Genomic DNA, 16,704 nt, shown 5'->3' with positions numbered 1-16,704 from the left:
GCCGGCGGCCGCCTGACGATCACGCCTCCAAATTTCCTTATCGCGAGGGCGAGTTTGTGACTTTAGTTGACTCAAAAACCAAAAACTTTTTAAATCTTTTTATCACATCGAATCTTGTGCTACATATATGAATCATTAAATATAAATGTAAATAAAAATTAATTACGTAGTTTGTCTGTAAATCACGAGATAATTCTTTTAAATTTAATTACTTTATAATTAGACGATGTTTATCAAATAAAAAATGTTATAATATTAAAATTCAAAAAGAATTTGATCTAAACAAGGCCATAACGACGGCAAGCCGGCGCTCGGTAACCACGGGACTTCGCCGATCCAGTGATCTAGTTTGGGCAGCGTCGCAACGATGACAGTGAGCCGGCGAGCAGCGATCAAACCACACACGGAGGATACGAACTGCTAGTCGGCTACAGACCAGCAGACTAATTATTTACGAAATTAAAAACATAATTAGAGAATAATTTATAAGACGAATTTTTGAAATTTAATTAGTTTATAATTAAACACTAATTATCAAATAAAATAAAAATGTCATAGGATCTATTAAACTTTAACACTTTGGGACCAAACACTCATACTCTCAGAAACTGGCCCGCCGCAGCAAAGCCCGCCTGCATGGCTGGCTTGATCAACTCGCAAAACGCAACCGAAAAAAACACAGACCACATGACATGGCTGTGGCTCATCCCAAAATGCTGCTGCTACTAGCAGTTCTTACGACCACTGCTAACCTAACAATGTACAAAATGCTGTAGCTAGTTTCTGCGGCTGATTCGGACGTTTAAAAAAAAAAAGCACTACGCCCACTTTGGAGCCCTCAGCTTGGCCTTAGCAGCCGTTGACTTGCCTCTCAGCGCCGGCCGCCGGAGCCGGAGCCGGACAGCGCCGTCGAGAGGCCGCCCGCGCCTGGCCTCCGGGCCCCGCCGCGCGGCTCCCTCGCCATCGACACCGCCACCGACCACACCTCCGGGGCCCCGCCGTGCAGCGTCGACACGTCGCCGGGGAGCCACTTGGCCTGCATGTACCCAGACCTCCGCCACGGCGGGACGTGCAGGCCGCTCTCCCGCAGCGACCGCTGCGCCTGCGCGCAGAGCAGGGACACCGCCTTCCGGAGCTTCGCGCGGGGGCCCACGAACACCGCCGGCAGCCGGGCCCAGAGCTGCGCGTACCATGCGGCCGGCCTGGCGAGCTGGAACTGGGACCTGAAATCGATGTCCACGACGAGCCTGGAGCTGCTGGAGGCGGCGCCGGCGCCGTGCTCGCCCGCCACGACGACGTCGATGTACTCGTAATCGCCTGCAGCAAACGGCATTGATCATTTGCAGCGGACGTTTTTATTTCCTTTCAGATGATATAATCACGACGGTGGATTAACTAGGAGTAATCGAGTGCATGCTGACAAGGAAGGACGAATCCTTATAATGGTGGCATTGATCAGTCGCAGACCCTGCAGTGTCATGGTATGATGTGTACGCACACAGACACAGTAAACAGTGGATAAAAGGAAAAGGAATATGAAAAAAGAGAGAGAGAGGGAGGAACAAAAAAAAGAAAGGAACTGAATAGTTCAGTCAGATGTATCACACGGACTTTATGCAGAGAATGGTAAATTTGGGGAGTGTTTTCATACCAAAAGAAGAAACATGCTGCTCCATGGCAGCATTTTCTGCAGGCAGCCCAGCCCCAGTTTTAGAAGTTTATAAGAGCAGGCAAGGACAAAAATGGTAAAAAAAAAGAGAGGGAGAAGAAGAAGAGAGGAGCACATATATGCTGTGGGTGCTGTATTAGCGCCAGAGAAATTAAGCAAACTACCATCAGTTCATTCAGCTGAAACTTGTAAGGGTGGAGTAGACGTGTAGTAAGAGTGATGAACTGATGATCACATCACATTACCTCCCGGGTGCTCAGTGGTGGCAACCCAAGAAGACCTGCAGAGGGATGCATGGTAGCCGTCTTTCCTGAGCCTCATCATCAGCCTCCTCTTCAAGCTGCTCCTCTTCGTCCTCTCCTCCCCGATCTCTCTCACGTGCTTCATGGCCCTCTCATGTAGCTCAATCTCCACCTGTGTGCTAGGCTCAACGATACCCTGACGATATGTATGTAGCAGATGCAAATAGAGTAATGCAACAAAGGTTTGAGTCAGCAATGGCGAAACATTAAAACCCCCATAATTAGAGATTGTAGGAGCAGATGATGCATGAGATGGACCAATCAAACCTGCAAGATGTGGTATGGACTTTGGTGATGCATGGCGATGGCTTGTGGCGCTGATGGTGGCTCGGAGTCCATCTGGAACACATAATTAGAGATTGTAGGAGCAGATGATGCATGAGATGGACCAATCAAACCTGCAAGATGTGGTATGGACTTCGGTGATGCATGGCGATGGCTTGTGGTGCTGATGGTGGCTCGGAGTCCATCTGGAACACACACTCGTCCACTTCTTCGAGACTGGGCAGCAGACTGTGGTCCGAACTGCTCATGATCCTGCTTCCGGAATGAAGCAAGCCCAGTTCTTGAGCTCAGCAATGGTGGAGAGAGGCTCCCCTCTTGACTTTTTATCTAGTGGCGGATGGAGTGTACTACTACTACATCCACGTTAATCTTCTGGAAAAAAAAAAAGCAGTGGAGTGGAGTATATGAATGTGATGTGAGTTATGGGTAGAGCAACTGCATGGACGAGGGAGAGGTCTCGTCTACCGGCGACCGGCCGGCCGGGGAGAAAATTTTATGGGATGTGACTCGGTACTGTGACGGACACTTGCGAGTGATGAGTGATAAGATGTGTGGTCACTGGTCAGTGAGCTGTGCTGCGAGAGATGCAGCAGCTGCATAGCGCTAGCTATAGCCCAGCTATCGTTTGTGTTTGTGTAGAGCGCGGGGAATAGATTCACCGGGAATATTCAGCCCGATATCACGCGTCGCTTTTGGAGTAGCATGCTAATTCGGAACCGCAAAGGAGAACGCTGCATGTCCCGGGCATGATCATGAACGCAGCGATAGGGGATGCAGGTTTCGCATCAATGCGAAGGCTCCAGTTGCACGCGCTAGCTGCTTGTCTCAAATAAACCCAGCAACGACGATATGATAGCTTTAGCAGCTAGCATGATTATTCTACTATATGTCTACTATAGTTCTCCTTCCACAGTTCCACTACAGGAATAATCAACGAAGTTGGTGTGTGGTGGAGCGCCACCAGATCAGCACATGAAATTCTGCCGAACACACACGCACGCACACAACACAGCCTGGTGTGATGATGTCTGAAACTCTGAACTGTACAGCTGCGTCCCATAATTCAGGCAGTAAAAACCTTGTCCTCCAGCCTTTCATTCAAGTTCAGGCGCCCACTACACTAATTCACGCTAGCTGCTACTGCCAGTATAACCCGATCGATGAACCGGCGCGGCGTCCTTGCATTGTGGTGTTGTGCTCGAGAGTTGATAGGGCGCTCCGCTAGCGCTTGTCTTCTCTGAACTGGAGGGGTAAATGCATGAGCAGCTACCTGTTGTACAGGGCGTATAAATTTCCCTGCAGAGCCGCTGCGCAAAAGCGGGTTGGAAAAGTTGGCGATCCATTCGATTCTCTCCCCCTTTATTCTCGCTGATACTTAATTTCTCTCCACAGGAGATGTACTAACTTTTGCAGTTTCAGACGCTATGCAAATAGTGCTGGCAATAGTATTCTTCACCTCCTCGGTAGTGGGTACTACCTGTGCTCACCGGAAGTCCGCAACTAATCCAGAATCTGAGTAGCAAATAATCAAGGGGATTAATGGTTGTGATGAGTTGTGAGCTATGGAAACAGTGTTACGAGCTATGTGCCGTCGAAAAGTCATAAGTGTAATCGCAATGTGTAACTTATAAGTTAGTTCTAATTATTTTTTTTATTTTAATAGTGGAAAAGTCATAAGGGCAATCGCAATGTGTAACTTATAAGCCATGGTTTAAACTAACTCTCCTGCCGTACGTGTTGGGCTGAAATTGGTGCCCTAGAATCTGTTGGGTACTTGGGTGTAGTGGGTCGCGAGTTGTAGGGGAGGCCCGATCCCGAGCCACTTTTCAGCCCAGCGGTGTGTTGGGCCCACTTTTCAGGCCACCCTTCTTGCGAAACAAAAACAGGCAAACCACACCCAGGACGGCGTGACTGACGGACACCCGCGCCGCCGCCGCCGCCATGGCCGACGCCGCAGCAGCACGGTAAGATCCCCTCTCCCAGTCCTATTCTCCTACACAATCGATTCATTCGTTCGCCCTATCCCCTCTAACGGTGTTCCACACCCGCGCTCCCCTCGCAGCCGCCTCCGCGCCTTCAAGCGGTGGATGCGCGCGCACGGCGTCGTCTGCAGCGACGCGCTCAGCCTCGACGTCTCCGATCCCCTCGGCGTCCACGTGCGCGCGGTCACGCCGCTACGCGACGGAGACCTTGTCGCCACCATCCCGCGCGGGGCGTGCCTCACCCCGCGCACCACCGGTGCCGCGGCAGCCATCGAGGCAGCCGAGCTCGGCGGATGCCTCGCGCTCGCGGTCGCCGTCATGTACGAGCGCGCACGCGGCACCGACTCGCCGTGGGATGCCTATCTCCAACTGCTTCCCGACCGCGAGTCCGTGCCGCTCGTGTGGCCCGCTGACGAGGCAGAGTGCCTACTCGCCGGCACCGAGCTAGACAAGGTGACACATTTTCTTTTATTTTACTATATACATAAGGTGTATGGTAATATTTTTTTGTATCTGTGATATAGTAAATTCTAGTGCTTTGATGATCAGAAAGCGAGTCTATCCTGCCTTCGCCTGCTAATTTTTTGATGCAAGAAACATTACCGTGTTCCCGTTAGAGCTGCAATGTTTTTTACTTGCTCCAAGGTTGTGCCTTCTGATGCAATGCATTATGCATACCATATTTGATGTCATTTTTATGATGCTTTCCTTGACTAAGCATAGAACTACTCTAAGAACGACATATTTGTAGGCAGATAGTGAAGCAAGACAGGGAATTCCTTTGTGAGGATTGGAAAGAATGCATCGAGCCCCTCTTGTTATCTGGAGAGCTGGATGTTGACCCAGATGATTTTAGCTTGGAGAAATATTTCTCTGCAAAAACTCTTGTTTCTTCAAGGTCCTTCCAGATAGATAGCTATCATGGATTTGGAATGGTTCCATTGGCTGACCTGTAAGTTTCTTGCTAATTCTGTAATTAAATAAATATTTTATTTACTTTGTTGTATTGCAAATGATACATCACGGCAGCATGTATTTCAGCAACTATTTCTGTGTAGTATAAACTTAGGTGGCTAAAATCTTAGTAACTTTACATATCCTTTATCCTATAGTATATTTGTATAAGGTCCTGCTATTTATGAAAATTATCTTTCCATCCTCCTCCCAGTTTCAATCACAAGACTGATTGTGAACACGTGCATTTCACGTCTGCATCAGATGCCTCAGATTCAGATGGTGAAGATGCTGATGATGATCAAAGCGATGCTTCTGCTGATGACGAATCGACTATAGAAAATCCCACAAGTAGTTCTCCAGGTTATATATTCACAAACATATGCATGTTTATATCTCTTATCTAGATATGTAATTGACTAATGGACAGCTTCACTCATTATTTTTATACTTTGTATTATTGTAAAGGTTCTAAAGATGAAGATTTGGAAATGATTATTGTTAGAGATGTCAATGAAGGGGAGGAGGTAATTCTCTGTTGTCATCATTCCATTGATTAGAGGTTGAGGTGCAAACTGCAAAGGTTCACTAGCTGTACTTATACTAAATCTCTGTTGTTCTTCCGACTAGTAATGTGTCTGTGTTTCTTCTCATCTTCTATTCTAGGTGTATAATACATATGGAACGATGGGGAATGCTGCTTTGCTTCATAGATATGGTTTCACAGAACTTGACAATCAATACGACATTGTCAACATTGATTTAGCATTGGTTACTAAGTGGTGCACATCCATATTCTCCAGTCGACATACAAGAGCAAGGGTATCGCTATGGCGCAATTTGGGTTATTCTGGTTGCACTAGCCAAGATACTGAGTACTTTGAGATTGCATATGATGGAGAGCCCCAGCTTGAACTCTTAATCCTCCTTTATATCATCAGTTTGAAACCTGATGTTTATGACAAGTTGATCTGCGTGGCTCATGATTTTGTTAGTGACGAAGAGCATGCTGCTATTTGTAATGTGGTCAAGTTTGTCAAAGCAACAAGTTCCAACCAAAATTTTGAAGTCAATGGTCTTGAGAAACTGCCTGATGTGAAGAAGTCATTGCACAGTGAGAGCATTTGTTCAGCACTTCTATCACTTGCTGACATGAGGGAGAGTCTCTATGGTTCAAGCACTTTGGAAGATGACGAGAAAGAACTTCAAGCATGCCGCATTGTCAATGAAAGGAAGGTCTATCATTCTCTTGTTCTGCGGGTGAGCGAGAGAAGGATACTTCATAGATTGAGGAAATTTGCCTCTAGTGGGTCAAAGGCCAAGAAGAGGAAGCATCCCTAGTGTTTAAGCCATATTCTGCGGGTCAGGCTTGATATTCCTGGACACCACGCAGCTTGTAACGTTTACCTTTTGCGATGACTAGACAGTGTTTTTTGCCCAATAAAGATATGTTTAGTTAGATGTTGAGGTGAGGTACTAAAATTGTGGATGCGTGTCCATGAGCGATTTCATGTTCTGTACCGTTTTAACATGTAATCGATGATACCTTTCTGCAATTCTGCTGCTCTTTGTAATGGAATAGCATTTTTGAGGAACAAAAACTGCATACGGGCATGCTTTGTTTTCTTTAGGAGATTATATACTTGAGATTTTATGACGTGGGAGACATTATATGTTGGTTTGCGTGTATATTTTGTCTGCTGGTAATGTAAACTTTCTGGAGAGGTTGCATAAATCACTCAATGGATTCAGAGAAGTTCAGTTTTCAAACAAATGGTAATGTAAACTTTATGGAGAGGTTACATGCATAAATCGCTCACTGGGTTCTGATAAGTTTAGTTTTCAAACAAATGTGATATGGCAGATGAAACAATGTTGGACAAAGGGAAACCTCTATTGATGTTTGTTTGTTGGTAAATAGAAAAGATGACAAGATGCAACTTGTTGTCATGGCATAAACGGTAGAGTATGGTCATACCCAATTATTATCAATACAGTTGTCTGAAACACTTTTTTTTCCCAACAGAAGTTAAAAGTCACGCACATATACACGCAAAGAAAAAAAAATGTATCATTGAAGTATGTTTAGGATGCCTGTTTTGTACAAAAGCTTGAGGAACAAGTGATTAGAATCCTCAAGCAAATTCCTGAACGATCTATCAGTTGAAGTGTAACTGGCTATCTTATGTAGTCGCTGCGCTTGCAATGAGTATCAGTCATAGCCCACCTTCCAATCTTCTGGGAGGCGCCATTTCTTGTGCCAATAAATTGACACCCTTGACCACAAAGGGAAACCAAAACTGTAGTCTACAGGTTCATCTGCCAGCCCTCCAATGAACAGTGGAAGCCAAACATACCGGGAGTCTCTCAAGTTTGACGGACTCCACCTATCCGCCATGAAGATAAAGGTACCAGGCAAACCAGGGAGGGGAAGCACAAATGTGCTTTGAGATAAGAATGTTGTTAGGCGGTAAAACCTGTTGCCTCCAACGCAAGGGTTTCCCAGTGTCTCCCATGGGCCCATGATAGACTCTGCAGCATGTGCCAATGCCCTGTTGGGAGCCCAGCCTGAGCAACCAGAAGTGATCATGTAGTAGGTCCCTTGATGCTTGAAGACAGCCGGAGCCTCACGATGTCGCCTTATTAGTATTCTCTTCATTGCTGATGTGATCTGAATATAGTCTTCTGTCAATGGGCTAACGTGGAGCTCAGTATTGTCACGAGAAGAATAGAAGAGGTAAGCCGTTCCATCATCATCTTTGAAGACTGTCATGTCTCTACTCTCAAAACCATGTGGACGGAAGCTGTAAAGGTAAGTAAAAGGTCCAGTCGGAGAGTTGCTCACAGCCACACCAACAGATGCTTTGGTGTAGTTAGCATCATCGATGTGCATCCACATGATATATTTTTCAGTGTGATCATTATATATCACCTTAGGTCTCTCAAGCACCTTTGATCTGTGAAGGTCATGGGTGACATTAGTAGGCTCGCCAGGAAGCACGATTCCTTCATGAGTCCACGACCACAGGTCTTTCGATGAGTAGCAGCTTACCCCAATGATGTCAACCTGGTAAATTGGAAACACAGCCAATCATCACTGCATGTCTATCTACTGACCTTCTCCAAAATACTGCTAAATCTAATTTGATTTGTCAACTCCTGTCTAGAATACTGCTTATTCCATGTGTTTTTTTTATTCTGCTGCTCTTTTATTCCACTTGTGTCTAGCTAAATAAATGTTATCAACTTATCATGTTCATTATTCAGCATTTTCATTGGAATAATTGAAGGGCAACAAATGACCTATTTGTAACTAGATCGAAAACTACTGATTAGCACAAAACTACAAGTAACATAAAGCAACTGCAGTGAATCTTTGTGGCTGACAACGAATGCTCAAACTACAAAATTAAACCAAAGGAAGTATCTACTGACCCTCTGTGGCCCTTTGGGGCGAGCTTGGTATGTTGGTCCATCTTTGTTTTCTCCATACCAATAGAATTTCGCATGCTTGTGATCATACATAATCCCACCACCATGGGCTTGAATGGAGTTTCCATCAGTGTCCAGCCACACTCTACCAGGATAAAAATACATGCTATCATTTCCCCCTTTTGTTGGATCCACAGCAGTCCTTTGATCAGGAAAGAACAGTGCATGTACTGCTGAAGACTCCTCCAGATAATCATCTATAATCTTTGGTAGCTTACGAGGTCCCCTCCTTTTCACTGCACGAGGATTCACCTTGTGAGGAGGTGGCAAGCGGAAATGATCCTCCTCGATGTCCTCTAATTCTCTAGTCGCGTGTAGAGGACTGAAGTAAACATGGCTCTGCCCACTGTCTGCTTGATGTTTAAGGGAAAGGAAGCACACAACAAGACCAAAACCCACCAAGCTCCATACAATACAAGATAAAGAAGATCCACATCCTGCATCAGAACCGAGGGCAGATGATTTTCTCTGTTTGTTCCTCATCTTCTTTCTCCCCTTACTAATCTTCATAAGACAACTGCAGTAATAAATCCACTATGGTTTTAATCCATATGAAAATGCCATACGAAGTAATTCAAAATAAACGAATAAATATAACAGGAGCATCAACAATATTGGGAGAAATAATCATGGGAAGAATTTGGAATACAAGAGTGAGGAAGTTATTTGACCTCTGAAACAAATACAGTGAAATTTTGGCTAGCTGCCAAACAATAATGACAGACTAGTTTACCTGCACAAAAATAGCCCCTCTCTGCCCCCACCCAAAAAAATGAGATTGTGATAGAAAGAAACTAATAAGACATGGAGTTGTATTGGAGGCGCATTTATCAACACTAACAAAACATACATGTTATTTGATACTGTACTGCATAACAACTTTCCTGCCAGATTGGAACACTCCACACTAGTTTTCTTGTAATTCTATTAACTGGTATTGATGTGAGGTATGGTTGACGATGCACTTAGCCCAAAACTAGATAAAAAATCCGTTCCTGACTGCTTGTTATCTTTTTTTTTCCTTTGATAAGTTAAGGATTCAATGAGTTTCACAAAGCTGCTTTACCATACTGCTAGGAAGTTGGAACAGGAATGTAAAACAGAGAGTAACTGAATTAGGCTATCAATCATCATAACTGGACAGCAGTTGAACAGAATTTCCTAATTCACTAGGGAGTGACTGTTGCAGTTTAACTCCAAGTATGACAAACATATGGTTCACTATAACCATGACATAATTTTCACACACTCAAAACTAACGAGATTAGTTGAACACAAGTGAAGAACAAAAACGGGTAAACAGAACATACCTAACAGGCGGATCATCCCAGTCCAAGATCCTGCAAGTTAATCCTACCGGTGCATGATCTGCGCACGCGCCGCCGCCCGCTCACCTTCAAACACAGCACCAAACCAAACGGCAAACGGCAAAGCATTAGTATCGAGAAAGGCCAGCAGCTGCGAGCAATCCGCTTCCAGGCTACACAACCCACGTAATCGACCGTGAGGGCGGAGATGCAGTGTCGGTGAGCGGCAAAGCGCTCCCTCATCTCATTTCCCACGAACCTTGCACCGGAGTAGACGAGGTGTGCCTTACCTTGGGCTTGGCGCAGTGGTGCGGGAAGCGCCGTGCGACGGATCTGAGGAGGACGCACGGCGGGCGGGGCGGGGCGGGACGGGGCGCGGAGTGGAGAAGCAGGTGAAGCCGTGAAGATGAAGGATAGTGGTTGACCCAATGACCCGAACGGAGATGTCGGGAGAACGGCGGCCGGGGCGCCCGGCCGTGTTTGGGAACCGAGACGGGGTATGTCCGCCGTCCGCGAGGCGCGAGACCACAACAAGTCCACAGCAGCCGCCAGGCACGGTAGTCGGTAGGCGGGGCGGGAGGCCGGGAGGGTACACGCATCTCGCATTTTAGGTAACAAGATGCAAAAACTTTTTGTATTTTGATACTGTAGAACTTTCATTTTTATTTGACAAATATTGTCCAATTATGAATTAATTAGGTTTAAAAAATCCGTATCGTGATTTACATGTAAACTATACAATTACTTATCTTTTTTATCTATATTTAATTTTCCATGCAAGTACCACAAGACTCGATGTGATGGAGAATCTTGTAAAGTTTTGGGTTTTTAGGTGCATCTAAACAAGGCCTTAGACTGTCTTCTAATCTCAAATTTATATATTAAAATATAAAAAAACTATTATATACGGAATGCTTCCTGTCTCAAAATAACTGCAGTTCTAACTACAAACCTGGACAAATGTTGTCCAGGTCCAAGCTAGAACTATAATCTTTTGGGTACAAAGAGTGAGTTAGTATTATTAGATTAATTACATCATATATTTTTATAATAAACTTATTTAGAGATTACTAGTTTCTATAAATCTAGTTAGATTTATAATTAGTTGGCTTCTCGAAATATGATATGAGCAATTATTTTACGATAGGAGTCATTATTTCATGGATCAGATCAACTTCAAAGGTCTATTTATATCCTTGCTAATTTATAATAAACAGATATTTTAGTGAAAAAAAAGTTCAACAACTCCTTTAATTAGATATCTAAATATACTCATCCTTTATTTCAAATTTCTTGCTAACTAAAGATATAATAAAGTGAGGTTGGCTTTCTAGTTTATGCACAAGATACAACGAAGCTATTTAGAAAGAGAGGTTAAAAAAGAAACTTGGAGATGCTCTTAGACTAGCTCCAAACCCCATAAAAGTCTACTCTCTTCCTCAAGTTACCGGAAGCCAACAAATTTTAAAATAAACCTCACCGTGACAGTGCCGTTGTAGTACTTGGGGTCATATTTGAATTCACTTATTTTTAAGGTTTTCTACATAAGGTTTTTACCTCCTTCTTAATGAGTTTTTTTAAGAAAAAAATCAAGCTAAGGTGTTTGGCATGCCTACTTATCCCATCGAAGGTCAAGAGGCCGTTGGAGGAGCGTCGGTTCATTGGAAGGTTCCAAAGGAGACAACCTCGCTGCCCCCTCTATGCACAGGTCGCATGAGAGAGAGGGCCATCGGAGGCTAGTTCGATGGCTCTGGGGCCCTCCCTACACTAGATGCAAGAGGTGAGCTCGATGGCTAAAGAAGCAGGTAGAGAATCTAGCTCAACGGAGAAACAATGTCTCAAGAACTCTAGTCAGCACTGATCATAAGTGATGGTGGCAGAGCAACAGTGACATAGTGGCGTGTATGGATGTGGGCACGCGATGACGATGTGAATGGGGGCGATGAAAGCAACCGCTGATGGGGTCAGGCCTGTGTGAGTGGCGTGGGTAGGAGGCAGGGAGACAAGATAGGCACGAGAAACTACTCAATATGATCTTCTTAGCATTTCACTTTGGTAGTTGTGGGGTAGAAGCGCTTGTAGAATAAGCTTGCAAGAAGTTTTGCATTTGGTTTCGCTTGGGCAGTAGGGCTTTTTAGTGAGAAGTTGATATAGAAACAGTTCTAAATAACACATAGTCAAACACCTCTCAAAGTAGAGCTTGATGTGTGTGGCAACACTAGACTTCTCGTTAAACGTGTCAAGGAACACAAGCACCTCTAGGTGGCATAGGAATTTGCGTGCACCACCCATGAAAGACATGGTCGGATATTAGGAAGCCAAAGGAGTCCATGAGATGGTGCGGCATGTGTGTGATGTTTCTATGCACAATGACAATGACACTTGAGTTGTGACTCTAGATTAGTGTTCGTGTGCGGATTGTGTGCCTAAGTGCCCACCACATTGCTTGACTTATCGGGGTTCATGACATTAAGGTGTGCCTTTGTTGTGACAAGGCTACTGTGTGTGACTTCGGAATTTGTTGCGCTCATGCAAGCTATCGCAAAGCCTGCAAAATGCTAGTGATGCGGGTCTGTCGCCACTCGCAAAGGTCGCAATAAGGCTAGTCTCAATGTATAGTTTCATGGCACAGTTACCAAGACTATAAACTAGTTAACCGAGCCACAAGAGTTTTATGGGAATGAAACTCCTCTCTCATCTGATGAAACTCCTTTATTTAATGACCCTGCCAAGTCAGCAATTTTGCTTATGTGACACTCTATTTAATGTGCATGACACTCTCATGAAACATGCATTGAGACTGGCCTGACTCTGTCAGCTTGTGCCAACACTCCACAATCGTGGAACCCAACACCCGGCCTCCTCCTCCCGCCTTTAATGCTAGTCGAGAATGAGAGTGTATTTATGAGTACAGGTGCTTGTGAATGGCAAACTGCAAATCTTTTTTATTTCTAAAAATGACCGGTGAGTAATAATGTTAATAACAATGAGTGCCCCTCTACCTGCCATGTGTACTTAAACCCATTTCTATATTGTTTAGGTAAGGTATGAATTATCTATTATTCTTGTACCGATCGAGGATTTAAATCGTATTAAGGATTGCTTAAAAAATGCGAATAATTAACTCTTCTCTAATTTGCTTCTTGTGTCTCCGTCTGTGTCTCCACGCTCTAGCACCTAGTCGGATCATGGGCCCTCGTTTTTTACAACCACACAATAATCTATTTATCAGTCGTCATCCTGTTTTTGTCGCGCACTTTTTTTAATCACCATGTGGGGGTGTTTGTGAAAAAATTAAGGGCACAAGTGGTCTCCTGGAGCATGGACACGAGAAGGAGACAGAGAAGCTGCAGCCAGCAAATTGGGCCTCCGTTGCATTGCCACATGGAATGATTTCAGTTATGTTGTTACCTGTCTACAGTTGTGACTCCATCACTAATATTGAGTCGTTGATGTGGACACGTTGTTGCGCAACAGATACCACGGTAATTTGTAGCTCTTCTTATATGATGAAGTATCTAGACTCGTTTGAATTCTGATAGTGTGTTCACTTTTGTGTATGGTTCGGCCTATCTTTTTTTAACGACTATCTATCAAATGTTTGAACACATGCATAAAGTACTAAATATAGACTATTTATGAAATTAAAAACATAGCTAGAGAATAGTTTGCGAGATGATTTTTAAGCTTAATTAATTCATGATTAGACACTAATTCAAATATACTGCAATATCGATTAAACTTTATTACCTCCAACCAAATACCCCTACAGTTTACATGGGACGACCTATAGATGCTACTGTTTTCCTAAACTTGAGTCACCTAAACCAGGAGTAAACTTTAGTAGCGATAAGATTTTAGGGATTATTGTTAACATTCCGTATATCGATCCGCCTACCAAACGAGTTACCGTTCCTCGTGCGAAGCAAAATATAGGTTCATTGCCTGCGTCATAGCTTACGAAACTACACGCCACAAGGGCCTTGTTTAGTTCCTGAAAAATTTTGCAAAATTTTTCGGATTCCCCGTCACATCGAATCTTTAGACGTATGCATGGAGTATTAAATATAGATGAAAATTAAAACTAATTGCACAGTTTGGTCAGAATTGACGAGACGAATCTTTTGAGCCTAGTTAGTCCATAATTGGACAATATTTGTCAAATATAAATGAAAGTACTACTATTTCTATTTTGCAAAAAATTTTGGAAGTAAACAGGACTACCGCCTGACCAACCAACAAGCTCTGGTCAGGTCAGATGTCACACTGCGAACCATAAACATGAGCGTAACACTTTTCATGTAGCACAAAATATATCCTGTCGCAAGAGAATCACATTCAGTAAAAGCCCCTCTTCTGAGTCGCGAGTCGCGACACAACGCAGCAACCCCGGAACCTCTAGGTGGAGTAGGCTATAATAGCGTCCCTGCCCGTGACGGTGCACTACCATTCTTGCTTTCCAATGGACACGTTCTTCATCTCCCACGGCTCTCCCACACGCTCTCCATCGACGACTCGCTGCCGGCGCGCCACTTCCTCAAGTCATGGGTGCCCGCCGGTCTCGCCGGGCCGCAGCCGCCGCGCGCCATCCTCGTCGTGTCCGGCCACTGGGAGACCGCCGCCCCCGCCGTCAACGTCGTCCACGGAACCAACGACACCATCTACGACTTCTACGGCTTCCCCGACCAAATGTACAAGGTACAATTCGAAGTTGGAAACCGAGATCGATCACGTGACAATTTGACGATACACGTACGTACAGCTGACCTACCCAGCGCCGGGCGCGCCGGACGTGGCCAAGAGGGCCAAGCAGCTCCTCGAGGACGCCGGGTTCGGGCCGGTGGCCGAGGACCGCCGCCGCGGGCTGGACCACGGCGCGTGGGTGCCGCTGATGCTCATGTACCCGGAGGCCAACGTCCCGGTGTGCCAGCTCTCGGTGCAGACCGACCGCGACGCCACGTACCACTACGACCTCGGCAAGGCGCTGGCGCCGCTGCGGGAGGACGGCGGCGTGCTCATCGTCGGCTCCGGCAGCGCCACGCACAACCTGCGCCGGATCCTGCGCAGCTTCGCCCCGACCAGCCACGAGCCGGCGCCGCGGTGGGCGGCCGAGTTCGACGCCTGGCTCAAGGAGTCCCTCCTCGGCGGCAGGCACGACGACGTGAAGCGCTACCAGGAGAAGGCGCCGTACGCGGAGGTGGCGCACCCGCGGCCCGACCACTTCTACCCGCTGCACGTCGCGCTCGGCGCCGCTGGGGAAGGGTGCGAGGCCGAGCTCGTCCACCATGGCTGGTCCAACGCCACGCTATCGTACGCGTCCTATCGCTTTGCCACCAAAAACTGATAATGATAGGAGTTTCGCGCGTGCTGCTCTCTGATTGCAGATTGCACCTCCGCACCAGTAAAAGCCCCTCTTCTGATAGGGACAAAAATACAGTACACCGCTGTATAGTGCCACACTGCCGCTGTCAAAATTGTAATCCTACAACTTCACTGTATACTCCAAAAATATAATAAGACCAGAGATTGAAAGCTGCAAGCCTGCAAAGATGATACGGCTGCATGCCAGTACAAATGAATCTCCAACTTTTTTTTTTGATGAATCATGAATCTCCAACTTGTGCATGTCCCTTGGCCGGATGGCCCATCCGAGTCCACCCGCGACGACTGAACGTCTGGACGTATCCCTCCGTGTACAGAAAATCGCCGGTGCCACCCACCAGCGGGTACACCGACTGAGTCAAACACCTAAGTTTATGACAAATTGAGCGTCTCTAGCTAGCGCCAATAAATCAGTAAATCACCAATGCAAACTATGTATGCTTGTATATATAAGAAAAAGTGATCAAATTATTGTTCAACTTTTTATTATACTCTAAGATTAGAGAAAGATTCACGCCATGTTCGAAAAAGAATAAAAATGGCCATACAGGTAGGCCGTTGCAAATAGCTATACAATTCACGCTTTATGCGGAACCGGAGCGTAGTGAGCGTACGGAGGCCAGTACAAGTGAAGCTCCATCTTGTACGTCACCGTCCGTCCCCGCAAGTCCAACGGCGACGACCGGACGTATCCTAGCGCGTACGCGAAGTCGCCGGTGCCACCGACCACCGGGTAGTCTGATGGCTTGGTGTTGTAGGTGCCGCCGAGGACGGAGACGGAGCCCCGGTGGCCGCGGTGGTGGACCGTGATCTTGGCCAGCGACAGGCTCTGCAGCCCGTCGAGGCTGGTGGTGATGGAGCTCCCCTCCGCGACGCCGGCCACCGGGGACTTCCTGTCCGCGTGCACCGTCAGGTCGTCGCGGAAGACGTAGATGGTGCCGAAGGGCGTGGTGGTCTGGCTGACGCCCGCGCCCGCGACGCCGTCCACCACGATGTAGCCGGTCTTGTTGATGGTCTCGTGCTGGTACAGCGTGAAGCTCAGCGTCTTCCCGCGCGCATCTCGTCGGCTCTCGGTCTTGTTGTGCGACGTCGACGTCGTCGCAGCTGCTACAGGAGGGATATGAAACTGGAGGCCGTGAAGAAAGGCGAGCAACAGGCAGAGCAGCAAGCTCGTTGTAGCTGCCATGGCAAAACGATCGAAAGATATATTGCTACCTGACTTAGCTTATCGTGGAGTTTGGAGCTTTATACACTGCAGCCTGGCAGCCAGGATGGACTAGCGAGCTATTCTCAAACAGCTGATATTGACGAATTAAAGGTTGGTCTTAAAG

The 16,704-nt window shown here is 46.2% G+C and overlaps 4 protein-coding genes and 1 pseudogene across 4 annotated transcripts; 2 read left to right on the top strand and 3 right to left on the bottom strand.

Annotated features, from left to right (window-relative positions):
* Positions 540-2,614, bottom strand: LOC8061014. Its single transcript, XM_002456690.2, has 4 exons — positions 2,370-2,614; positions 2,239-2,310; positions 1,915-2,107; positions 540-1,317 (listed from the first exon to the last, which is right to left on the bottom strand). The coding sequence occupies exons 1-4, from the start codon at positions 2,502-2,504 to the stop codon at positions 872-874; spliced, it is 846 nt and encodes a 281-aa protein (XP_002456735.2). The 5' UTR covers positions 2,505-2,614; the 3' UTR covers positions 540-871.
* Positions 4,117-6,849, top strand: LOC8063128 (ribosomal lysine N-methyltransferase 3). The gene is made up of 6 exons (XM_002458815.2): positions 4,117-4,220; positions 4,319-4,691; positions 4,994-5,190; positions 5,407-5,555; positions 5,661-5,719; positions 5,859-6,849. The coding sequence occupies exons 1-6, from the start codon at positions 4,198-4,200 to the stop codon at positions 6,531-6,533; spliced, it is 1,476 nt and encodes a 491-aa protein (XP_002458860.1). The 5' UTR covers positions 4,117-4,197; the 3' UTR covers positions 6,534-6,849.
* LOC8061013 lies at positions 7,125-10,569 on the bottom strand. Its single transcript, XM_002456689.2, has 4 exons — positions 10,282-10,569; positions 9,995-10,078; positions 8,628-9,201; positions 7,125-8,259 (listed from the first exon to the last, which is right to left on the bottom strand). Exons 3-4 carry the CDS (start codon positions 9,192-9,194, stop codon positions 7,405-7,407), a joined length of 1,422 nt encoding a protein of 473 aa, XP_002456734.1. The 5' UTR covers positions 9,195-9,201; positions 9,995-10,078; positions 10,282-10,569; the 3' UTR covers positions 7,125-7,404.
* LOC8063127 lies at positions 14,365-15,566 on the top strand (annotated as a pseudogene).
* Positions 15,788-16,649, bottom strand: LOC8061012. Its single transcript, XM_002456688.2, has one exon. The coding sequence runs from the start codon at positions 16,557-16,559 to the stop codon at positions 15,951-15,953; it is 609 nt and encodes a 202-aa protein (XP_002456733.1). The 5' UTR covers positions 16,560-16,649; the 3' UTR covers positions 15,788-15,950.

This window comes from Sorghum bicolor, chromosome 3 (genome assembly GCF_000003195.3).
Source record: "Sorghum bicolor cultivar BTx623 chromosome 3, Sorghum_bicolor_NCBIv3, whole genome shotgun sequence".
Classification (NCBI taxonomy): domain Eukaryota; kingdom Viridiplantae; phylum Streptophyta; class Magnoliopsida; order Poales; family Poaceae; genus Sorghum; species Sorghum bicolor.
The sequence above is the reverse complement of the archived record's forward strand: the minus strand, read 5'-3'. Positions and strand labels throughout refer to the sequence as shown.

Excerpts from the sequence above, each read along its gene's own strand:
- LOC8061014 (XM_002456690.2), bottom strand. The coding sequence starts at position 2,504 with ATGAGCAGTTCGGACCACAGTCTGCTGCCCAGTCTCGAAGAAGTGGAC. Across the intron at positions 2,311-2,369 it reads GTCCATACCACATCTTGCAG|ATGGACTCCGAGCCACCATC; the intron begins GTTTGATTGGTC and ends TATGTGTTCCAG. Across the intron at positions 1,318-1,914 it reads CACCACTGAGCACCCGGGAG|GCGATTACGAGTACATCGAC; the intron begins GTAATGTGATGT and ends CGTTTGCTGCAG.
- LOC8063128 (XM_002458815.2), top strand. The coding sequence starts at position 4,198 with ATGGCCGACGCCGCAGCAGCACG. Across the intron at positions 4,692-4,993 it reads CCGGCACCGAGCTAGACAAG|ATAGTGAAGCAAGACAGGGA; the intron begins GTGACACATTTT and ends ATTTGTAGGCAG. Across the intron at positions 5,556-5,660 it reads TCCCACAAGTAGTTCTCCAG|GTTCTAAAGATGAAGATTTG; the intron begins GTTATATATTCA and ends ATTATTGTAAAG.
- LOC8061013 (XM_002456689.2), bottom strand. The coding sequence starts at position 9,194 with ATGAAGATTAGTAAGGGGAGAAAGAAGATGAGGAACAAACAGAGAAAA. Across the intron at positions 8,260-8,627 it reads GCCCCAAAGGGCCACAGAGG|GTTGACATCATTGGGGTAAG; the intron begins GTCAGTAGATAC and ends CCAATTTACCAG.
- LOC8061012 (XM_002456688.2), bottom strand. The coding sequence starts at position 16,559 with ATGGCAGCTACAACGAGCTTGCTGCTCTGCCTGTTGCTCGCCTTTCTT.